A 26020-nucleotide genomic window follows, 5' to 3' on the forward strand; every position below is an offset into this window, starting at 1 on the left:
CTGCTATTAACTTGTTCATTATTGCAAGATCTCAGATCTTTTATATTCAATCTGTTATTTGTTGGTTAACATTTATACTTGGGTACTTTGGGTAGGTACACTGCTTTTAGATTTTGGCTTACTTATAGAAATAGTTTGTGTCGTCATTGATATAGCCCATTAGGTTGTTCATAGATTAACATGTAATTTGTTTTTTTGTAATTTATTTAATGTTGGCTCTGATCAGTTAGCAAAACTGTTGCATTTTAGCACAGTTCCATCAGATACAAGTAGGATCCCCTGTCTCTAGACATCTCTTCTGACAAAGTATGTCTTCCAGGTCATATACATGCTGGATCATTGTTGAGATTAAATACTAAAATGTCAGTGTGTGTTTAAAGTCTATATTCACACAGAGCAACTTAGTTGGGGTTCCTGACAATCCTATTTTCCAGTCCTCGTCTGTGATTTCGAACCCTTGGGGGAAAATACTGCTTATCTCAGGTAACTAGAGAATATGAATTGCATGGCTGATATAAATTCTTAATGCGGAGGTTCCCTTTGTTGTTGGAGTACAACTCCCATCATCCCCAGCCATAATCGCCAAAAGCCTACATGGAAAGCTGAAGCATATTGTTATGAGATAATGGACTTGTCATAGACTGGAGAAGGTTAGAGTGGCACAAAACCCACTTCAGACTCCAAATTCTCCCCACATTCATTCCTGAATTTATTTTAGGATAACTGGAATAAGGGCATATTTGTACAAATAAGTTTTGTTCGATAAGAGGACTGTGGTATTCTGATTCTGGGTCAAAGCCTGAGCAAACAAGACTTGCGTTTCATAAAAGCTGACGACAAAAGCACAGTGCAAATATTAGGACCTGCCAACCATATCTGGCAATACAATCTAGTCGCCCTCAACTGTGCTCCCTTGAAAACTGATAGAGCCTTCATTTTTCATAAAGTAGTAACACTGAACATTTTAGCTGAGGATCCAAAGAACTATATACAGTATATGGCACTCCCTTACTAAAGCTGATAACAGCTGTATCTCGCTATACAGGGAGGTAATTAAAATCCGACCTTGACATATATATGGAAAAAAATGGCCAAAAGGGGGTTAATTCCTCATATCCATGGGTTGGGGGTGACCAGAAATTACTTTGGAGGCAATACAATCCTCTGAGGACATGCCTGGCTGCCATTTTGTGGAGGAGAGCCATTTTATGGCTCATTTGTTTAAAAACAAACACTTGAATTTTCATGGAATATTTGTGACTTGGGGTGGGTGGGGGTTATCTTTGGACTCCCAACAGCTCCATGGAGCATGGTAGGGCACTTTATTGGGCCCATTTTTGTGTTTTGGGGGCATTTTTTTTAGTCATTTTGTTTTAGTCTGGGAACCTAATCCTCACAGTCCTGTAGACTAAATTCCTCATTATCAGCAGTTTCGTTACCTGCAGGAATGGAACCCCTGTGGATAATGAGGTACAGCTGTACACATTTTTAAACAATTTGCCTGTGTAGCATGTGAGTCCATTGGACTGGGAGTACTTCTAAAATATTGATTAGATCTACTCTTTTTGCCATTCCATTAAACAATTTAAGTGTTATCTCCCTGTAGCTGAAAATGTATAGCTTTCCCCCAGATGTATAGAAGAATACATGGGGGGTGGGGGCGGAATCTGTTTGGTTTTAATAAGCTTTTATTAGGACTGATCCACTGAACCATCTGTTGTTGATGGGAATTGAATATGAAAAGTAAGTTCTTCTCAGCAAATGAAAGATTTTTTAAAAAAATACAACATTATCTTTTAATTTGCTGAGAAGAGACTTCTGTTACTTTTCAGAGAGATGCTCTGCCATTTCCAGTTTCCAGGCAAGACTTAAAATTCATCATTTTTGGAAGGTTGATGTGTGGATTTCTGAAGGAGCATAATTGACTAGAGAACAGAAAGGAATAAAAGATAAATAGCAAAATTGCCTGATTGGTGTTCTATGAAGAAAAGTCATGGTATATGGGGAGCAAGTTATTTAGTACCACAGGATCTTTTTTCATTTCAAATTTAGGTGCTAAGTAGATTTATCCAGAACTTACTTGTGGCCCAGTTGTGTACTGTCATCCATTTGAGAATATTTTGGACCTTTTTTGAAGGAGAATAAATACAGTAGTAGTATCAGTTTCCTACTCAGATAGGATACAAAGATCATCCAGCTCTTACAGCCTGTAGCCAGAATTGGGAAGCCTTATACCTAATGTCTAGCAAACATTTTGTTTCTAGTCTATTCTTCAAAACTCTCATGGAGATGGAGATTCCATATTTCCGCTGAACAACCTGTTTCATTCCATTTCTTCACAGATACGCATCTGAACATATATTTTCCTTTATTGTTGGAGGAAATAAAAATCTGTTTTGCGACTTGAAGGCTAGAGCATACACATGGCAAACATGCTTGTTATGCAAAGTACAAATCAGTTCAGTGTCTGAGCAGAACACTAATCACTGTGTTTCACTGGGATATGGAATTCTTTAAAGTACTATAGACCAGAGGTTTCCAACAGTGGGTACTAGTACCCCTGGGATAACTTGGAGGCAGTGTTCTCTCTAATTTTTTTCATCTGTGTGTGGAATGAGTTTTGTTCTGGGCGGTAGTGTCAAGGCAGTGTGTTCACACGTGCATTCAGATGGGGCCTTCCTGATTCAATCCGAGCAGGATGTAAAATTAACTGAGCGGACATTTTAAAAACTTGTGAGCGTGCGCACATGCACACACCTTAGAGGGAACACTGCTTGGGGGTACTTGAAAGGCTACTGGGGGTACTTAGAGCCCCCCAGACACCCCACATGCTTCTCCATCTGGAGCTCTTGGACTACTCCTGGTTGGGAAATAGGAAGGAGTTCAGTTGGTGGGGCCGGGGCTTAAATGACCATACAGGAAGGTCACAGTCATGACTATTTTCCCATTTGTAGGCAAAAAAAAAAATGTTATGTATATGGCAGAACAAGTGCGGTCCAGCTGATAGTGTGTTCAGTTTAATCATTGAATATCTGGGTTTACAACCCAGCAATCTGGGTGTCCTTGAGCGCTCGTTGATTGACACATCTTAAAAATAAGAAACTACTTACCGAACAGACATGTATACTGGCTGGTTGCTATAACAATGAGAACATCCTGGTTTGCAACTAAATAGAATCTTTTTGATACAACCTAGAAGCCGATTCCAAAGTCTTTGGTCATGTAGTCTGATGCACTGCAGAACTATCTTTGCTTAGAGATAAGACAAATTTCTGTTTAACTTTTTGCTGATCTCACTTGCAAAAAGGTTCTAAAGCAAAAGGGCAAAGGCTGAATTCATATTGCCTTTTGAATAATCATGCATAGGATTGGTCCGGGTGCCTTGAACTTCATAAAAAGGAGGACTGATTAGTGGGGGGAAATGTTGAGATGGAAATTGGTCTGGTGGAGTCATAAATATTCATATATTTTTAGAACAGATCACAGAGCTCAGGTAGCTGGAGACCATTAACTAGGAGCCGGAGATGTGGCCATGTAGGCTTCAGGGGTGATCCTGGTTATCTATCTCCTGGGTTCTGACACTTGCAATGACATGCTAGTGCTCAGTCCAGTAGGAATCTCAGGCAAATAAATACAATATGAGATGGTGACACTATAATATTTAACCTCGGTTTATTTTCTCTACATTTCTTTCAGTAGAAAAATAGCTTTTAACTAACTTGGTCGTGCTTCAGTTTTAAGAGATTTCAGTATGTTTGTATTAAACTTAGATTTTCAGGGCAACCAAAGAGAGCTAGAAACTTTAAAATGAAACTAGTATTTTTAAGACTTTTAGTAGCAACTTTGTTACTTATGTAAAACTTTCAGGTAGCTTTAGTGATTAGGCTTTTGAAAGCCTGGGTTGGATGGGTATGAATAAGAAATGTGTGGTGTTTCCTCCAACTAGGGGATGATCATAGAAGTGAACCATAGTTTTGCCTTGGGGCCTGTTGATGAAAGCTGAGGTCATAGAAAATCCAACTCCCTACACAATGCTAAAAAGGGGACTGGGAAGGGAGGGGGGAGTATTAAGCTTTCTCCTGAGGCAATCTGCTCTGGCTATTGTGAGAAGCATAATATTGGATTAGATCCGAGTGTTGGTTGTGCTGGGTTTTCAGTGCACTGGATTGCTTTACTATGAAATAATTGATATCGAAGTGTTATTAGCTGCTTCTCTTCTAGAAAGCAGGCTTGTGTATTTCTCCATGTTTTTCAATTGCAGCTTAATCCTACAGATTCCTGTATAGCTTTAAGGTTCAACTTTTTAACCAGCGTAGTTGTGTAATAATTTAATCTGGACTGGATTGTACTTCTATAAATAATACCGTAGGTAGGACTTTTAGTGCACAAAACTGTCCACCATGGAAGTCTGAGTAGTGAATGACCAAAAGAAAGTGAAATTTGCATTTCTGCAGGTATAAATTAACTACTCATGGTTAAACATAAGTATATTGCCTAGGAACCACTTAACTCTGGCATATCTGTATATAAATCAGATAAGCCCTGCTGAACCTGGTGAGACATATTGACGCAATCCTGAAATTGCAGCAGCAACAAAGAATTGCAGTGTACCAGCTGCTGTCTCAGCAGTGTCACAAACTGAGATTTTGGAAATGTTTTTTCTGATGCTGCAAATCTGCTGGGATAGTGCAAGGGTGCGTGTGCCCAAATATTTTGGCTTAGTTTAATAGCTAGCTGTTATATGCAATCACCAGAGCCCCTTCCAGCAGGGAGAGGAGTGCCTTTTCTTTGTCTTCCAAGTTCTCTGTGGCTTGGGAGAGGGAAAGGGGAGTTATGTGGCTTTGCACTAGGACTCGGCAGAAGCAACCAGGTGCCAGTTCAAATACAGAGGAAACACTCCTTCCTTCTCTCTGGGTGAAGGCAGAGAAAACATTCCTTCCATCCTCAAGTTCTCTGCCATTCACATAAAACTTGGAGTTAAGATTTCTGCTGCATCATGCAGGGCAGGGGTACCTGCCATTTTCAGGAGGGATGGTCACTGTGGGCGAGTGGCTATGTGGGGTTGCTTGCTTTCTGGATAGCCTAATCTCTTATGAAGAGGGGCAGATATATCTGCTAGTGGAACAAGGGAAGTGTATAAATTTCCACCTCAATACTGTAAATTCCTGTGAATGCTTCTGCATGTTTGTCATTCCAAGAGTTGCAATGTTTCAGTTGGCTGCCCAGCATTACAACATTGCACTATTATGTTCAATGCATGTACAGTTTGTTTACAGTATACAGGTGGCCCTTGTCACCTACGGTCCCGACACCTGCGGTTTTGCATATCTATGGCCGGGCAATGGAGACCCGACCTCGGTATATGCAGTTCTAAAAAGGATTTAAATTTGCCTATCCTCAGTTCCTAGGTGGCCAGAAATTACCTCCAAGGTCATTTCCTCCAATGACCTCCAACGTCATTTCCAGCCACCATTTTGCTGAAAGGAGCCATTTTGTGGCTCTCTTGTAAAATAATTTATCTATTTATATCTCTATGAACCAATTTGGGAACTTTTTGTTGAAAAGTGGTATATAGATATTCATCTTCATATATTGCCCATGTTTTTTTGCAGTAAAGTGCTGAAATGGGGTTTGGGGGGCACTGTTGGACAGCTGGAGAGCTGCAGGGTACGCTATGGCACTTTATTTATCTCCCATTTTTAGCTATCTTGTAGTCTCCAGGAATCTACCCCCCCTCCCCCGCCAATCCCCATTGCCTCAGGTCTCATTATCCTCGGATGTAGCCAAGAATTGAACCCCCACGGATAAAGAGGGCCACCTGTAACCACAAGTACAATTGTTCACACGGACAGCAGTATCTTCTTATCTGTGCCCTGCACTTGAGGCGACCTGTATGTAGGTTCACATTTAACATGAATTAATGTACAGTCATTCACACAAAAGTATACTGGTAGGTACAGACACCTGTATGCATGTACAAAGTAATGTCTGAATAGATCTCCAGTGTCAGGTATTTCAGTGTTGTGTATGCCTGAATATGTGTTGGAAATCCTATAACCTCTGTTTAAATACCGTAAACAGTTTCTGATGCATCTGTGGATCTCTTGCTGGCAGTACTCTTGTCAAATGTGTCTGACATGTTAGTAGAAATGAATGCCAGATCACTGGACACTAAAAACAGAAATAGTTCTCCAACTGTCATTCATGGAGAATAGGTTTATCAAAGCCTTTGAACCAAGATGGATAAAAATAGAGCCTCTGCTTTCATTGGCAGTGCACCTCTAATTAACACATTAGGGGCAAGCAACAGGATAATTATTGCTGTGCTGTTGTGCTTAATTGTTTTCTAGAGCCTCTGACTACTTTTGTGTCTCAAACTGCTAGACTAGATGGACTTTGGACTGATTCAGCAAAATCGATTCTGGTATGCTTTATTAAAATCCACTTTACCCTTACCATGATTTGAATGAGTTGTAACCAGAAATAACTTGGTGAACTGTGATGCATATTGTCATTGTCTTGCAAGGACTGAGCAAAGAACCTCTATCTGCCTCAAGGCTGATCCCAGAAGTGTGGAGAACAGCTCTGCAGGCTGCTTTTCAGTGACCTGTAGTAACCCCTCAAATTTCACCATTGTGTGTTAAATATAGCAGTGGGCGATGGCTAGACTGCTCAGTTTGCTGGATCTGGAGGCTTTGGTGCAGAACTAGAGCTCTTTGTTCATCTGCTCTGTGTACTTTGTGGTAATGCCATTATACCCTGTCACCAGTGTGACAAGAGACCCACGTTGTTTGCTGTGAAGGTTCCTTTGTTGTTGCCCTTGATGTTTCCAGTAGGAAATCTAGTGTTCTAGTTAAAAGCCTAAGATGCTTTTCTGATAGCATGGACATGTGTTAATAAAATTGCCTTGGGCAATTTCCAGTCTTGAACAAATGTCTAGAATTTTCTAGGAAGCATTTAGGAAATTATTTAAAGCAAGCTAAAATATAGAAGCATTTTGGCTTTTTACTGCTCTGCACATTAAAGTCAGATATATGCACTCTCGCTCTCTCTGAGTTCAAATGTTACAAAACCCAAGTTGAAAACCATAATTTGGAGGACAAGATGCTGCATGCTCACATGGTTCCCCTTTTCTCTTTTTGCGTCTGAATTATCTCTTCTTCCCATGACCTGTAATAACTATATAGTAGGGATGTGCAAATGGATTCTGGTACAAATCAATTTGTACCTGAATATAGCTGATTCGGGTGATTTGGAAACAAAACAAATCACCCCTGTGGTCCATTGGCTGGATCCAGGTACAAATCAAATCGTGCTTGATTCAATTTGAATCAATTCAAGATTCAGATCCCTCCTATTAATTCTCCCAGATTCCCAGGTTGCTTTTTCTTTCTTTCTTTTTTAAAAAGCTAAGCTCCTAGCCCTTGTAGAAGTGGAGTTTTGGAGCAAAATGCATGGTCACTATTTTTCAAGTGTTTGGATTCTTTGGTGTATAATAGCTCTCCCTCAATGAATCCCTATGAGGATTCATTACACTCCTTCATTTCTTCTGTTCATTTTTACTATCTTTTTGACAGTGTCAACTGCCATGTGCTAACTACGCCACTCCACTCCCACCCTCAAGCCAGTGGGGTATTACTCAGTTTATGTTCTAGGATTTTTTCCAAGTGTTTAGGCTCCTTGGTGTCTAATAACCCTTCCTCATAATGAATCCCTATAAGGATTCATTACACACCAAAGAGTCTAAACACTTCAAAAATTCCTAAAATATAAACTGAATACCCAGTGGTTTGTGGATTGCGGTGTAGTTGGAACATAGGATGCCTCTAATTCCCCACCCCCACCTTCAAAGCAGTGGGGTCAAAATGAACAGAAGAAATGAAGGTGTGTAATGAAAACACCAAAGAATCCAAACAGCAGGTGGTGGTGGAGTGGGGGGTATAGTTGGCACTGTCCAGTGACAGTCAAAATGAACAGAAGAAACTAAAGTGTGCAATGAATCCTCATAATGATTCATTATGAGGAAAAGTTATTATACACCAAAGAATCCAAACAATTGAAAAATGACTGCACACTTTGCTCCATAACTCCACTTCTACAAGGGCTAGAGCTTAGCTTTTTTTTTTTTTTAAATGAAAGCTGGGGGTCTGTTTTAGGGTTAGGATATGGCAACTTAAAATCCCCATTGTTTCCTATGGCGGAAATGTTCAAAATAAGTAAAAATTAAAAATAAACCAAGTGTCCAACTGCCTTGAAATGTGGGTGGTAGGTGGCACCCATGGGGACCTACCCACCAGCCAGATTTGATGCCCCTAGGACCTTAAGTGGTCCGAATCAAATCAAAGCAAATACAGATAGAATCTGGGGTTATTTGGATACAAAACAAATCAGGGGTGATTTGTTTGGGACACAAATTGAATCAAAAAATCGATTTTTGCACATCCCAACTATATAGTGTGCCATGTTCAGAGATCAACAAATCTTAGTTCCAGGGTGGATTTGATTTAAATCAAACTGATTTAAATCACGATTTAAATAACGATTTAAATCACTAGCAGGGTGGATAAAAATAAAAAAAACCGATTTAAATAAAAAAAATCCGATTTAAATAAAAAAAATCCTATTTAAATAAAAAAAATCAGATTTTTTTTATTTTTATCCACCCTGCTAGTGATTTAAATCGTGATTTAAATCGTGATTTAAATCGTGATTTAAATCGTGATTTAAATCGTGATTTAAATCGTGATTTAAATCGTGATTTAAATCGTGATTTAAATCGTGATTTAAATCAGTTTGATTTAAATCAAATCCACCCTGCTTCCAGTTAACTCTTTAGGGGGACAGGAGTCTGATCACTACACCATTGCTGCTCAGATGCATTGTTTCCAAAAGCGTTCTGGTTTAATGAATTAGGCCAGGGGGCACTGGAAACCTCAGTTGCCTTGCATCCCAAAAGCAAAGATCCATGCCTGAAGGATGGGACTTTCAAGCTTCTTCCAACACTTCCTATAGCTAGTCCTCTTCCTTTCTGCTTAGCAAGATAAATCTGTTGCATGGCAAAAAATGAAATGGCAGGAGGGGTGGTCACAAACTCTCCTGGGCTTGGTTTTTCCAAGTTTTTCAGAGGATTCTCAGAGACCCTGAGCTTCCTCCAGGAGAGCTTGGAAATACCAAGCTAATTATGAAGCAAGCCATGCGGTGTTCATCCATTGCTAGAGTAATCTCATTGGCATTCAGGAGAGTTCTCTACAACTGGCGCTTTGGAGTCCTCTATTAGGACTTCCCAACCTTGGATCCCCATCCGAAGGCCACAGTAAGTGGGGATGGTGGGAGTTTCTGCTCAACAGTACCTGGGGACCCAATGCTGGGAGTCCCTGCTATATCTTAATGCCTCTAGATTAAAAGCCCTGCTGGTTGCCAGATTTGCATTGCATCCATTTCCAGGGGCTAAGATGAAACATAACTTAAAGTAGCTCCTTTTTTATTTGTAAAGGACAAAAAATTCTACGAACCACTACTTAACAAGAGGGAATCATGTGGCATCTTAAAGATGAGCATATTTATTGTGGCATTAAGCTTTGTGGGCTAGAGTCCACTTTATCAGATGCCAGAGGTAGACAGTAAAGATAACAGGGACACACACACCCCACAATACTGAGAGAGGACCAGCCATGTAAACTCATCAGCAGGAGTGGTTTCTGCATGTAAACTTTGTACTGAACGTACACAATCATGCTAGTTTCCTGAACTAGGTTGCTTGTATGCATATTTCCCTAACTACACTGCTTCCATTATGCTCCCGTAATTCTTTGTGGCTAGTGTTCTGCTTGTCCTTTTGCTATCTTATCCTTGCTAAATCAGCAATTCTGCAATTATGTGAAAAGTATCAAGAAATGTGATTCTGCTAGGAGGAAAAGGTGGTGCTTGCAACAGGATAAACCAGACGGGGGATCCCTCGTTTCACCTACAGATGTGTTAATGCGCTTAACATTATCCAATACCAGTAAATGAGGTAGTCTAAATACCACAGCAGGGACTGATTAGCTTTTTCAGATCACTGCCTTTATTTGCTGTTTGCAAAGAAGCTTAATCCAGTGCTGGAGATCAGGCTTCCTGCTGTGGCCTGGGGTACTTTTCTCTTATTCTTTGTGTGCACAGTGGCAGAAATTAGAGAGGCGGCAACTCCTGTTTCAGATTAAAAGCCTCAAAATAGTCATGATAGTCTCAGAATATGAGCAGTATCCTTTTAGAAATCATTTCTGAGATTCTTGTGTGGTTGGCTTAAATTTGTCCGTTGCCACCACCAGAAGGATTAAGTGCAACAATGAATACAGAGTTGTATTCTGTAGTAGGGCTGAGATCTTGTGGAGTGAGGGCGGGGTGGGTATATGTATTCCAGTCCGTTGTATTACATTTTACGGTTTCCTTCTTGTTTTAGTTTGAAATTCAACAGATTGCAGTGAACTAAACTTCACAATAAACCATTCATTTTCTCTTCTCCAGTTAAATCTTATTCAGATTTCCCTGCTGAACTCCTGTGCAAGCAAAGATAGGCAGCTAGTTATATGGGGTTTTTTTTTTAAGCCGCTTTGGAAAAGCAGGATATAATTTCCCCCCCAAATATATATCTCTGGAATAATGATCAAAAGTTATTTAGCATACCTGTGTGACCCTGAGACTAATACAACAGAGGGTCTTAAAACTACTGGTATCTTTTGAATAGTTACTTGCCCTGGTTATCTGTTAAAAGTATAAGAATATGAGGTACGGACTGTCTCATTTTATTGTTCTTATAGCGGTATATGATGTAAATGTTGGAAAATTGGCTTGACTGTTTCTGTCGGTCATGAGCAAAACAGCATTTACACAGATCTCAGCATCAGTTATGTGCTGTAAAATAGCTGTTTCTCTTAGAAACATCCTACAAGAAGAAACCTAATAAGCAAAACTCACTGTTGTATTGTGTATCTCCCCCGCTGCCACCTTCAAATGTTTCTCAATTTGTTTCCAAATACTGTTAAGAATTTCTCAGCAAGAAATAGCCAAAAGTGATAGATAGATATATTTCTCACTAGTTGTCATCTGTCACTTCCTGGTTCCCTTAATAGTACGCAAATGTCCTCATTCTAACACACAATGGCATGTAATAAAACAGGGGTTTTGTAGGCTTTTAAGAAAACAAGCAAATGCTTCAAGAAGCTGACTACTCTTAAAAGTAACTCATTACGTAATGTAAGATTCCTTCCAGGCTCTGTCTTTTTTCTTGCTTTCATTGCCTCAATTGGATTTTACTTTTTGAAGCTGGAGAATAATACAGGTATAATTATGCCTCTATTTCTGTATTGTTGCATTTCTCCCCCAATAGAAGTAAAATGTTCTTTGTTCCGGAGTAAGCCGTATGTTTTGTTTTGAGTTCTTCTAGTAGAACCTTGCAACTTTTGCTACTTACAAATAATTCCCTTTCTTTGTTTCATGAATTAGAAACAATGAGGAAAAGCTGAAGTCTGCCCAGGCCAGGTGTCCTTGTTGGCAGCCTGCTCCCTAATGACTCTGGCTCTCATACAGCAGCTGCCTGCTAGTCTCTTTTGTATGGCCTATTGTTGCTGCACACCCCTCGTTAATACACATGCTGCCCGGGGCAGACCCTGAGAATGACATCAACTTGCTTCTCTTAGAAACCTACAAACCTGACACAGGGTGGGGAGGTTGCCTTGCATCTGCCTGGCCAACTAATTGTGAGCCTTTCCTGGCCTCTGATTGGCTGCTCTTCTGCTCAGTAATAGGTTAAGCAAAGACATTGCCTTCCCATCTGGTCAGCCATTCATTGTTCTGCTTGCCTGCCTGGAAGTTTGCAGCTGAAATTGTGTTAAGGAGTTGCTTCTGGAACTGCTACAAGAAACCAGTGTCTGTGTGCTGTCCAGTTAACGTAAGTACTTGGACTTGCCTTTGCCAGGGATTAAGTACTTTTTTAAACTTTCCACCACTATGTTCATGTGCATTCCAAACAAAGTAAGCACAAGGATTTAAAACAAAAAAGAAAGAGAACCCTGTAAAAACTGGAAAAAATGTAAAAACTGAAATAAAACATAACCTTTTAAAAACACAGTATTTAAATTGGATATGTTCCATGAAGAAACATAAAAGAAGCAAGAAGTTATGTTGTTAGAAGCTTGGAAATAGTGAATAAGATTTTTTTCATTGTAGAAAACCTAGTTCTAACTTGTGGCAAGCTGCAATTTCAGCAGTTTGTAGACATTTTAAGGTAAACTTGGCAGCAGTTAGGCTGGGATGAATTTACATTATCTGTATTGCAGCATTTTACTTCATTCTTTAGCTTTCTAAATTTTTAATGCAACAGTCCAGCTCTCTTAAAATCAATGTTTTGCTGTTGATATCTGTGTCTTTATGACTTCAGATCTTCATGTTGTTTGTGTGTGTGAATGCTTTTAGAGTTTGTTACTATTCAGTCCGTATATATTTTACCTTCAGATACTAGGCTAAAGAACACTAACACTTATTTGAACCAATGTTCCAGGGTTACTCTAAAGGTTGGAGAGGGGATGCCTTCCTGTACTGGTTTGGAGGGAGAGGGGCCACACGAAAGGGTTAAAAAGAGGTTTGCATTTCTACCACATGCCCTATTGTGTGAACATATGCATAAGTCTATTGAAAGTTTTTCAGAAGATGGGCAGGCCACCAGTTGCTGGTCTCCTGCAGTTCCAGTAGACATCTGTTGCCCCAGAGCATTAACCAATCTGTTCAACGGGACATCCTTCCTTTGTTAGAATGAGGCTGTGGTCTGCATCGCTCTCTGAAATACAATGGTAACTAAATACATTAAAAACTCCTGCAGTAGATATGTATTACATATTCATTATTTTGATTTGCTTTGTTATACTGTCTTGACCATTTAGAACAGTTGCCATATATTCAGACTTTAATCATACGAGTATATATGGATTCTGTTGTAAAGCATAATTATACTTGGTCATTCAGCAAAGCTTGATTTAAAATATACAAATGAAATTCTTGATTTTGATAAGTGAACAGGAAGTTTTACAGAGTAATCATAGGCTAAGCAGTTCTGACATACTTCCACAGACTGAACTGGCGTTGTTAAATGATGGCATGAATCTTGGAAAGTGGTTTTCCTTACACAAGCAATAAGAATTTAAGTATTTGATAGCTGGGCCAATCTAAAATATTAAGAAAACTTTCTAATGTACAATGGTGTAAATTCATGTATTTTGGTGTGTCTTAGTAAGGCCTCTTCAAGACATACCTTAGGAATGGCTAGAATATACTTTTTGATCTATTGTATTTGTTGCTTTAATTTCTATTGGATGTAATGTATATGTGTGATCTAGTACATCATTTAGAAATGTTATTTCCTAAGGCTAACATCTTATAGAGGTGTAGCTGCAGATTTCTTGTATAAAAGTCACAGTTGCCACATTTGCATGAAAAGATAAAATACAGAGATGCAGACTTCAGATGTGCTTACAGGACTGCTGTTTCTGGAAATACAAACTTTAGTGCCACAAGGTTTTCTCTTGCGTTTGCAGTGGAGTTTAACAGGAAATTTTTACCTTAATAAAATATTCTTGTTTGTCTCCTTTTGAGAGCAGTAAACCTTTACATGACTATCATAAATATTGAGAAAATACCTGAATATGATCCTTAAGAATGCTTCTAAATTCTATCATAATCAGTAGGATTTATTTTCAAGCATGTGTATTCAGGAGCAGAACATAAATATTTAGTGCAAAATGTTTCCTTGGTGGTTTTCTCAGATATATTACTAGTGTGCATTTGGACTGTGTCAAATGCACATGTTGTATGCAACTTACAAACTAGTGATAAGTCTTCTTTTATAACATGTGGCTGGAGCTCTATGACACAATGTCATGCACTATTTTCATTTAGCGGCCAAAGTTGGTTCACATTTTCTCACAGGTTTACTGTGTGTTACACCTCTCTAGCATAAAGTTATTTCTGGTGTGAGCTTCCTATTCTTATTCTCATCTTTTACCTACTTCTAATGTACCTCAAAAGATACCTGCAGCCTAATGTGTTCTATGGAAATAATCCAAGTAAATCCATGGTAGTTGCTTCCAAGCAGCATTCCACTGAGTGCCAAGGCAGCATTTCACAGTGCATGGATTTGGTGAGCGACCCGTTATCTCAATGTGTTACTCTTGCAATACATGAGCGGACCTAAACTTTTCAGTCCGGCTTAAAAGTGTTGCCCATTAAATATACTTCCTCCAGTCAGAGCAGATTGCAAGGTTTACGAAACAATGATGTCGGAGCTTCCAGATTGGTTTGGCAGCTGCATTGTTCTCCGAGAGTATACCAGACGCACTTAAGTCCCCATCTTTTTTCATAGGCTTTGTTCCTACCAAATTATTCTTGCACTGTGCTAGCATTCATGATGGCTTGTTAAAGGAGTGCGTCCTAGCAACGAAAGGATGGTTGCTAAGCAACATAGCTTTCCATAGGTTTTTCTTGTTTAAGATACTTTTTCGTGGTAGTTTTATGAAGACTGACGAAGTGTGGGTTTTGAACTGTATTCTTTTATTAGAATACTGTTGTTGTGATTTGTTAGTGGCGATGGGCTACAAGTGAATTGCAGTAGTTAGTAAATCACCGTGTTGTTCAGCTTTACTTCCTGAATTCGCCTTCTATTTGGACTGTGGCATTGTTTGAATGAACTCCGAGACTGTTATTTTTTTATAAAGTCAAACTGGGATTTTTTTTGGTTAACCCTGATATCCTCTTAAGAGGCATTTTTGCAACTGTGTGATCTTAAATGAATCTCTAGACTGCCGCCTAGAGCTACATATATCAGGCAGTATATAAATATAATAAATAAACAAATAAAACTGGGAACTCCAAGAAATGAATATAATAGTTTTGTAAGAGACTAAAATAAACAGAGAAATTGCTGTTGTGATTTAGTACTAAAACTGTAAGGTACAGGATGGAAGAGTTTGGTTAATATATGTAGGTACTATATTATATAATACACATAATTGTATTATATAAATTTCTAGAATTAACTTCTAAAAACCTGGGCAAAAGAGCAGATATATTATTTATTATTATTTCTTGTTTACACAGTCAGACAGGTGTTATTGACTGGTTTGTTTTATCCAGACATCGAGTCCTTCCCAAGGACCTGGGATGGCTGAATTTTATTGTCATTACTGTTGGTTATTATACATATCATCACAAAATATAGGCTGTTCCCAGTAAAGTTGCTTTTTGTAATTGGCTGGTGGTGATTTCTGTGGCCCCTATGGTGTTGAGGTGCTCTTCAAGTTGTTTTGGAATTGCACCTAGGGTGCCAGTTACCACTGGGATTATTTTGGTCTTTTTCTGCCACAGCCTTTCAATTTCAGATTGTAGATCTTTCTGTTTGATGATTTTTTCTATTTCTTTTTCTTCTATTCTGCTATCCCCTGGTATTGCTATGTCGATTATTTTGACTTGTTTTTCTTTCTTCTCGACTACAGTTATATCTGGTGTATTGTGTGGCAGGTGTTTGTTTGTAGTCGGAAGTCCCATAATATTTTTGCATCTTCATTTTCTACCTCTTTTTCAATTTTATGGTCCCACCAATTTCTGGCTACAGGTAGCTTGTATTTTTTGCAGATGTTCCAGTATATCATCCCTGCTACCTTGTCATGCCTTTGTTTGTAGTCAGTCTGTGTGATCTTTTTACAACAGCTGATCAGGTGGTCCACTGTTTCATCTGCTTCTTTACAAAGGTGGCACTTGCTGTTCATTGTTGACTTTTCTACTTTTGCTCTTATTGCATTTGTTCTTAGTGCCTGTTCTTGTGCAGCCAGTATTAAATCCTCAGTTTCTTTCTTCTAGTTGCCATTCTTAAGCCATTGCCAGGTCATGGTGATGTCTGATTTTCCACTTATTTTTTGCAAATATTGACCATGCAGTGGCTTATTTTTCCATTTTTTCTGCTCGGTTCTTGACTGGTTCATTCTTGTAGGCCTGCTTTGTTTCATTGGTGTTTAATAGTTTCTCATCATTGACCATTTGAAGTGCATCTTCTTTATTGTCCTTGATATATTCTTCAAGGCCTCTTTTCTCCTCCTCTACTGTTTGATGGACTGGCAGCATTCCTCTGTCTTCCACCTGAGCTGCGAGGGAGGTAGAGCCTATCTACATCACTGCGGGGGTGCAGAGCATGATTGATGGTCATTATTTTCCTGGTCTTACGATCTAGCATCTCTAGCTCTGCCTGGGTGGTTGTTGTTGTTGTTGTTGTTGTTAGTTTGATTCCTATACTGCCCTTCCAAAAATGGCTCAGGGTGGTTTGTTTGTTTGTTTAGTTATACTGCCCAAAACTTACATCTCTGGGCGGTTTACAACAGAGAAATAATAAATAAATAAAATGGCTCCCTGTCCCCAAAGGGCTCACAATCTAAAAAGAAACGAAACGTAAGACAGACACTAGCAAAAGTCACTGGAGGTACTGTGCAGGGGGTGGATAGGGCCAGTTACTCTCCCCCTGCTATATAAAGAGAATCACCATGTTAAAAGGTGCCTCTTTAGCTGGGGTTATAGAAGACTGAGAAAGGGGTCAAAGGAGCATTAGGGGATGAACTTGGCATCTTATTCACTTTTATTTCCACCCCCCCAAATTGCTTGGATTCTCTCTCTCTCTCTCTCTCTCTCTCTCACACACACACACACACACACACACACACACACACACACACACACGCCAGCCAAGCCCTTCATGCTGCTTAAGACTGTGAGCCCTTTGGGAACAGAAATACATGGTTACCTACCCTGCCTACAGGATCGGCTATGCATCTAAAGAAAGTGTCAGACAGTCATTTATTGTCACAGTCACAGACCAGTACAATATGAACAGTACATTAGATAAAAGATTAAAAGAACTTAAAATACATTTATATCTAAGATTGAAAAAGTTAAGACAGCGATAATTTATTAACCAATCGCCGACAAGTATTAATAGCAGCAGTACAGTATCTAGCAACTCTGTTTGTAATTGTAAGCTCAGAGTCCGTAAGTAACAAAGAACAGTAAGAAAGTGTTTTGAATCATTTGGAACCCATTTTTAGATAGCAGTTCCCCACACTTCTGTTTTGAAAAGAAAATATTTCTTTTATACATATTGGCCCCAATCCAGAGTCCTCATGAGGAGCAGTGGTTGGTGGCATCAGGTGTGGCAGCAGTGCTCACCTGTTGAGGCAGGATAGGCTGCCTGGGATGTATTACCTTTCCCACCCCTCCAGTGATCAACACTACCTGTGACTATTTGTTGTAATCACCCTAAGGCAGGCCTGCTCAACTTCAGCCCTCCTGCAGATGTTGGCCTACAACTCCCATAATCCCTGGCTATTGGCCCCTGTGGCTGGGGCTTATGGGAGTTGTAGTCCAAAAACAGCTGGGGGGCCTAAGTTGAGCAGGCCTGCCTTAAGGTGTTGAAGACAGAGGGGGCTTTCCCTGTGCAGCATCCTTTCTCTCACATAGGACCTCATCTGCAAAGGTAGTTACCAAGCCAAAGCCTGTTTCTTTATGCTGATTGTCATTTCTGCATTAGGGCCACACCCAAAAAAGGAAAAAGAAGCTGTGCAGAAGTATTTGTCCCTTTTTAAAAAAAACACGAAGATGCTTTTAAAACACACCCAACAGTCCAGTATTAATGTTGTGTCCAGTGTGGGTGTCAGGTAAGCTATGTGAGGTTCTATATGTCTAGTCTTGCTAACACGGTGATATTATTAGTCAACATCTTAAGGCTATAAGACAATGTTTTCTGATAACTGTTCTGCTTTTGTCAGAATGCATATGTAGAATAACAAAACAAGATTAGTAGATTAAAGATCTGTGTTAATCCCTCTGTAGAGCACATGGCTTAGTTCCAGATGCCTCAAGCAAGTATCATTGCTCCTTTGCCCCTTGTGTTTCCCTGGTTGCAGAACATTGTGGTCTAGATCTAGACCAGGCCTGCTCAACTTAGGCCCCCCAGCTGTTTTTGGACTACAACTCCCATAATTCTCAGCCACAGCAGCCAATAGCCAGGAATTATGGGAATTGTAGGCCAACATCTGCAGGAGGGGCGAAGTTGAGCAGGCCTGATCTAGACCCTGTAGACTAATATATCTGAAATACTGCAATGCCAAAATATTTCAAAGGCTCAATAGAAACTGAAAGCAGGTAGTTGTAACTAAGACACCAGCTAGTCATTGGAAGCTGGCTGAAGTTTAGCTATACTGGAATGCTTAAAGGAAGTAGTAGCTATTGTAGAAATTAAGAAAGTTTAATAAAGAGTAAACTTAACTCCTTTTATATATGAGATTGATGTGGCATATCACAATTTTATAAAATATTTGAGCTACTACTGCCAAAATCTGCCAATTGAGTCATGTATTTCTAATTTCTATTGTATGTCCGGAGATTATTTATGTATTTATTATTTATTAAATGTTTCTTATATACCACCGCCTCCAAAGACTCTAGGTGGTGATGTGTGAAGGATTTTCCTTAGTTTGTCTATAGACTTTTCCAGCTCGGTGTTTCTGAAGAGCATTGTAGGTGACTGTATTTGGGGATATAGCTATTTGGAACTTTTTCTGCACTGTAATAGTGTTAAAACACTTTAGTCAGTTTAATTCTGTCCTGTATGATTTGCTCTGTTAGTTTGTCCGAATACTGATGATTTAAAAGTGCATAACTGCATATCCATTAAATGAGCTATCTCTTGGCTTGAAACCTTGATATCTATTTGAAAGCCTATATATACGCAGATCATAGGCCAGCACTAGTTTGGCAAAGCCCAGTTTGAAAGCTTCACAAGTTCATTTTTCTGTGAGCGTAATGTCCCTTTTGGACTTGGATCTCACCATAAGGTGATTAAAAGATGGTGGTTCGAATCCACTGTTGGGAAGGAAACTATCTAAATGTTAAGAGAATTACAAGCAAAAGCTCTAACTAGTTCCAACCTTATTTCTCCTCTAGGAATCCTTTATATTCAGGAATACAGGAAAACCAACAAAGTGGAGCCAAGTACATGCAGCAGCTTCATGGGCTTGAAGGATCACTTGGGGCATGACCTAGGCCACCTCTATGAGGACAGTGCTGAGACGCAGATCAGTGCAATTGCACCTTGGTCGATGGTAGAAAAACCAACGATGGATAAAATTAACTCTAGGAAGGAAGATGCTAACAAGGAGACTTCTGAAGAAACTGGCAGTTCCAGTTGTGATTCTGAGGAGAGCACAAATTCCGATAATGAATCGGAGCGGCCAACAACCACTGGAACAAAATCATGCTTTTTGCCTAAGACTCACAGACAACTGTGCAGGTCTCCTTGCTTGGAACCCCATATATTAAAGCGGAACGAAATCTTGCAAGACCTTAAACTAGAGGAAGCCCAGATCGTGTCTAAAGAAGTCAAGAAACCCCCTGATGTAGTGAAAGAATATCAAACCAAACTGGAGTTTGCACTTAAGTTAGGTTACTCTGAAGAACAGGTTCAGCTTGTCTTGAACAAGCTTGGTACTGATGCTTTAATCAATGATATACTGGGAGAACTTGTCAAACTTGGAAATAAAACTGAGACCGATCAGAACATAAGTAACATTAACACTGGAATGATGCGTGAAGCATCTTCTGTTGAGTCTCAGAGGTCTGACTCTCCCCTTCAGGAAGATGTGCCAGTGGATGGTGATAACCTGAGACCAATAGTTATTGATGGCAGCAATGTGGCAATGAGGTATGTTAAAGTAGAATTTTATTTCTATGGCTGTATCTGTGGTTACTCTTTTGTAGAACTCCTGCATAGAACTGTAGTATGACTTACCCAAAATAGTGTTCACTGAACAGCAAGGAAGTGCTTAACTACTACATATGTTGCAGTGTCAATACTTCATGGTTACAATACGTTTGAAGCTTTTCCACAAACTAAGAGTTCCAAAAACCACACACGGTCCTGTGGCTCTTTTGTGTTTGCTACACCAGACTAATGTGGCTATCCATATTAGAACTTCAAGGAGAAAACTCAATGAAAATAGGTTCTTGAATTCTTCAGTGCCATAGCAGTGCTAAACAGACTATTGGAGTTGTAAAGAAAACTTGCTGAACTGCAAAACTGCCTACAAGCTCAGTGCATTAATACTGTATTAGACCTTCATGGGAATACCATGGTAGGGTTGTGGAATTAAAATTATCATAGACTAGCCATGTAGACATTTTTTTTAAAGTAGTAATATTCATTATTGTATACAGTTATAAAAACCTGTCTCCTGAATTACCAAAGGCTCTTTAAATCTTCTGGCTGTGAATGTTTAAGTGCCTAAAACATTAATGAATATTATTTATTTATTTTTTATTACATTTATAAACTGCCCCACGCAGAAGCTCTGGGTGGTGTAAAACTAGTTTAAAAAACATACATTTAAAACACACTACTTAAAACAATATAAAAACAATTTTAACATAATTTAAAGCCAATTAACAATACTTTAAAACAATTTTAAAACCTTGGAAGACCAGGCCAAACAAGTAAGTCTTTGGGGCTCTCTTAAAGGCCAACAGCGAGCCTAAACTGCGGATATCTGCCAGGAGTGCATTCCATAGGCCAGGAGCAGCTACAGAGAAGGCCCGGCTCCAATTTGCCACCAGACATATTGGTGGTAACTGGAGACAGACCTCTCCAGATGACCTCAACATGCAATGGGGATCATACAGAAGGAGGCGCTCTCTAAGGTAGCCCGGACCCAAGCTGTTCAGGGCTTTAAAGTTAATAACCAGCACTTTGTATTTTGCCCATAACCACAGCTGGAAGTAGAACTATTTTGACTCATACATGGGCAAGGGCACAGAGATCTAGGTGCCAGCCAGTAGACACTTGACAAAGTTACTGGACTTGGTGATGGACACTGAGGAGGGGGAGGGTAAACGGGCTTATCTTTATCCCCTTTACAAGTAACATACTTAGAACAGAAACAGGGCTGCCTGGGGCAAATAAAGATTTTGTTAAATAACTCTGCCTCTGAATATTCTAGTCTAGGCACCATGGCTTCCTTGTGCCTGGGATTTGCCAAGCCCTGAAATATGCAATTTAAATTGTGCAACTTAGTGTAAGCTATGGATAAGGCTTGAATAGATTTAACATTGGTTTAAGATGTTTTATGTGTACAACAAGATTATCTGAAAAACTAAATATAATGAAGGCATAATAAAATATCAAGAGTAGGTGCACAAGACAAACTTCGACAGAAGAAATTTGTTTCTTATTAAACACATTGGCTCAACAAAAGTTGATTTTGTATTGTTGGGAGGTACAAAATGAAATATGTATTGCTTGGCAAGATAATAATTGAGTGATAAATGAACAGGGAATTCTTTACCTCACAAAATTGTCCCTTAGAGTCCATTTCCTTATGACGTGAAGCTGTTCAAAGTATTGGAAAAGACTACATTGAAGCATCAATGGCAGCTATAGCCCTGTTGACATGTTCAGTGCATGTACAATCCGAACTGTGTATGCATGCACAGTTCACAAACATTCAACATATGTATAGCAGTACACTTCCTGTCTGTATCCTGTATCCATGAGCCCAGTACCCAGGTTCACTTTTTAAATGAATGCAAGTATTCTCAAATGTACAGACACCTGTACACAATGTTCAACATGATGCCTGAATAGGAACTTTGGTTTCTTCTGGCTCATAGTTATCTTGTTGGCTTGCTTAAGACATCACCCCAAACAAAGGATGGTATTCAGAACCCAAACATAACCTGAGCCTCAAAGTAAAAGCATCCCACTTTTAAAATCACTACTTTTTTCTCTCTGTGCCGCACAGCCATTTTGATAGTGCAGTTGCAACTGGCAGTGGAGCAGCAGTTTTAACTATAGTTTTGTCAATTCAGACATTGTGCCAAACCACAGTTATCCCAAACTATGGTTTGCAGACCCACTTCAAAGTATAGTTTCAGATTCTGGAACATAGGAAGCTGCCTTATACTGAGTTAGACCATTGGTCCATCCGGCTCAGTACTGTCTACACCAGGGGTTCCCAACCTGTGGTTCTCCAGATGTTGCTGAACTACAACTGCCATCGCCAGCCACAAATTGTAGCTGGGGATTATGGGAGCTGTAGTTCAGCAACATCTGGAGAACCGCAGGTTGGGAACCCCTGGTCTACACTGACTGACAGCGGCTCTCCAAAGTGTCTTCAGGAGCCTTTCCAGGCCCTATCTGCAGCTGCCAGGGATTGACTCTGAGACTTTCTACATACAAGCAGATGCTCTACTGCTGAGCGATGGCCCTATCTAGTTTGCTACCTGACTCGTCAGTTCTGACATAATGCCAAACCCATAGTTAGGTTTCCCTAACTATGACTTGGTGTTATGTTCAATATGTATAAGCTGGTTTCTTGGAATTGATAGCCCGCTTCATTCTAAGGGGCTAGGTGGTGGTAATGTTAGAAAACAAATATTAATTCCAAATCGAAGTCTAAATTTGACAAATTAAAGGATAAGACACCCTCTTAGGCCTAAACTCTAAAGGCCACCCTGAGCAGAAAAAACTTAAAATGTCCCCGAAAGTTGCAAAGGCTATCGCAAGCTTCCAAACAGAGCAGTTCTTGTAGTTGTCGTAGAGCCACTAACTGCCTGTCTCAGCACTATTAGGAACATAGGAAGGTGCCATATACTGAGTCAGACCATTGCTCTATCTAGCTCAGTATTGTCTTCACATACTGGCAGCGGCTTCTCCTGGCAGGAGGATGCATGGACATATTCTTCTGGCAGGGTTGGTTTACTGGGAACACACTGCACTGGTGCTCTGGAGCTTGAACTGGCTTCCTGCGGCTTTTCAACAAGAACTTCAAGGTGCTAGTTTGATAACAAGTTTGTGGCTTGTTTTGCATACTTGGAGATGGGGTGTGTGTGTGTCTCATAATTGCGTTAAAGACGCTTGAAAGTGCCTCCAGCACTGGTACTCCCTTCTTTAGTGGGCCATCGATAAACATATTTGAATAATTTTCAGAGCCACTGTGTGTAACTTTCTATTGGGTGTATTCATGAAGCTTTTGCCCATATATTTTCTATTACAGTATTTGAATAAGACCATATAACGGTGATGAAACACGCATTACAGTATGATTAATATATCACATTCAAAACAGTTCCCAGACTGGTTACATAGAAGAAATGATGGCTCCCTGTCCCAAAAGTGCTCACAATCTAAAAATTTGTGTAAGATTTTATTTGGTATATATCTTTATTTTATGAACTAAACTATGATTTAAAAATATGATCTGAAATGTGAAAGGGTAGAGGCACAGTGGGGAAATGACTTGATTGACTTGATTAGCAAGCCAGAGGTTGTCGGTTTGAATCCTCGCTGGTACCTATATTGGGAAGGAGCAATACAGGAAGATGCTGAAAGCATCATCTCATACTATGTGGGAGATGGCAATGGTAAACCCCTCCTGTATTTTACCAAAAGACAAGCACAGGGCTCTGTGGTTGCTGGGAGTCGACACCGACTTGACGGCACACTTTACCTTTTACTTTAGAGGGGGAAAGGGTGGACAAAAATACACATTTGCAGGTGTGTGTGTTTAAAGATTGAAAGCATTTTAACCCCAAACTTCTAGAGTTCAGGATCAAATTTTTAGGTGTTATCCCTACACAGGGCTAGATAAGCATTTTTGTTTTCTAGGTTACCTTTATTGAACTCCTAGGTGGTTGAGTTCCAGGGATATTTCCCCCCCAAGATGTGCCAAAGGGTCATAAAATCTACTATGAGATAAATAACTTTATATCACTCCAAAAAAAAGTACACTACTGTGCCTTTTATAGTCAAGTGTAAGACTGGGCTAGGATTGCGACCCAAAGACATTGTTTATAAATATCTTGAGAGAACCATGTATGCAGCCAGGGCTTTCTCAGCAACTTTTGCAGCTGCAGCCAACAAGATAAGGAGCTTGGCTCACCAGATGATGACAAGAAACACTGAGAACACTCTGGCTGAATGTGGAGAGTCCCTTTACATGTGTGTGGAAAGTCCCTCACGACTTTGCAATTGCAGCTGAAGCCTGCTCTGAATTGTATACTGTGGTCGTTTCAGTTGTGGCTGCCACTGCTCCATGGGTTTACTGATGTAACTTAGGTTTTTTTGTTCTGATCAGCAGCCTAAGCATTGTAGCATCACCTGAACTGACTCTTCTTCTGAAGAGCATCATGAGGTCTGAAGACTACTTTGTTTTTCTTTACCACCAGAAAGCTAGAAAAAACCATTTTAACTTGACCTGTTTCTTACTTTCTTGGACCAGTTTTAATTGTCCTAAACGAAAAGTGATATCTGTTAACAGGACAGTTTTATGTTAATTGAATGTAATTGTAAATTTGAGGCTGGGGCACCCAGCTCTTTTTTTAAACTTAGTAAGCTCTGTAGTGGTCACATAGTCAATCACAAAGACCTTAGCTTGAAATCCTAGTGGAGTTAATTGCAATCCCACCCCCCCACTGTCTCTAATGGAATCAAGCTTTCACCTATCTGGTCTTATAGCTGCCAGCTGAATACTGAACCAAGCTAAGCTTGTCCTTAAAAGTTCATCCAATTACAGCTAGTGACATGTTCCCATTTCCAAGAAGCTGGGGAAAGTATTTCCAAGAAGCTGGCCGAAGTATAGATTGCTGTACCCACTTCCTAGACCAACAGATAGAAAAATGTCTTTTCTTTCTATTGTAGGGAAGACAGATAGTTATTATTTCAGGGAAATAACAATTAATTAATTGCCCTTAAATATAATATTGCATAGCTCCAAAACAAGAGGGAAAGTATTTATTGCATTTTATTCTGCCCTTTCTCCCAAGAGCTCAGTTAAGAATACTTTCTAACAGAAGGTTCTCGAAGCAGTTTACATAGCAATTGGAATGAGAACATGGTTCCCCGTCCCAAAAGGGATCACAGTCTTAAAATGAAATGCAAGGAAGATTCCAGCAACAGCCACTATGAGGGATTCTGTGCAGGGTTGGGTAGGCAAGTTGATCCCCCCGCCCCCCGCTGAATACTGTATAAGAGAACCACTGCTTTGCCCACTTTGCAGAGGAGAGTTGTGTGTGGTTCTCTTTTCCCATCTTATCCTTTCAAGAATTTGTGAGGTAGGTGAGCAGAGATGTGGGTTTCCAGAAAACTTTGAATTGGAAAGAAATGTGGAAGCTTTCCCATGCAAATTTATACCTAATTTGCATAAAATGTGCATAACCTTTTTACTGGAAAAATTACTATACAAATTTTCCTGATGCTCCAAATAGATTTTTGTCCGATTTGGCACGTTGTTTGACTTATTTATATTGTAATATGGTGGAAGTGTTTGTTACATTTCCCACACTGTATTTTAAAAGCTTCTCAAGAAGCCAAATAGTTGAACTGAAATATTTGATGAAGAAACAGGAAATAATGACACTTCATGTGTTCTAATTTTTATACTAAATACATTCAAAGCTTTATGTGGAAAGAACTGTCTTTATTGGAATACTCAATTCATAAAACACATGTACCCTCTCACACATTTCCTTGGTATAATCACCTAAAAATAATTATAATTTTGAAATTACTGAACTTGCCTCGTATTGCATTGGCATCCTTTCATTGTTACTAGAACAGTGCTGCACATCTGGGCTAGCATTGTGTTTGTGCAGCAGTGCACATTCCAGAATACCTCTGCACTGTTGCTTGAACAGGGAGAAGGGGTAATTTTTACTAACCTTCCCTTCCCTCTGATGATCACTGTGCACCACCAAAATATGTCCCTGAGAGTTGTGTGACCTTCAGGGGCATGAATGAATGGATATTTTATTACTGTCTAGGTCCAGGAGGGAATAATATACAACTTACCCAGCTAGTATTAAAAAACTGAAAAAAATAAAACTATATCAATCACAAGAACCACAATTAACACATCTAATCATACAAGCAGCCACACAGAATTTAGCCACTTTAAAATTAATC

At 39.6% G+C, this 26020-nt stretch overlaps 1 protein-coding gene across 10 annotated transcripts in view; it reads left to right on the forward strand.

The window, feature by feature from the left end:
* Window positions 1–26020, forward strand: part of ZC3H12C (zinc finger CCCH-type containing 12C) — a 72764-nt gene that overhangs the window by 25669 nt on the left and 21075 nt on the right. For 3 of the 10 annotated variants that reach the window (XM_053309372.1, XM_053309369.1, XM_053309366.1), the window contains exon 2: window positions 19012–19768. In XM_053309372.1, coding sequence (XP_053165347.1) covers window positions 19077–19768 — 692 coding nt within the window. In that variant the 5' untranslated portion in view covers window positions 19012–19076. Of the gene's footprint in view, window positions 1–6350; window positions 6425–10084; window positions 10129–11777; window positions 11927–12673; window positions 12825–14535; window positions 14556–17596; window positions 17724–19011; window positions 19769–26020 lie in introns of those variants that run through there. The other 7 variants (XM_053309363.1, XM_053309362.1, XM_053309370.1 and 4 more) reach the window with 7 other exon arrangements.

Source organism: Hemicordylus capensis, chromosome 3 (assembly GCF_027244095.1).
Source record: "Hemicordylus capensis ecotype Gifberg chromosome 3, rHemCap1.1.pri, whole genome shotgun sequence".
Taxonomy (NCBI): Eukaryota; Metazoa; Chordata; class Lepidosauria; order Squamata; family Cordylidae; genus Hemicordylus; species Hemicordylus capensis.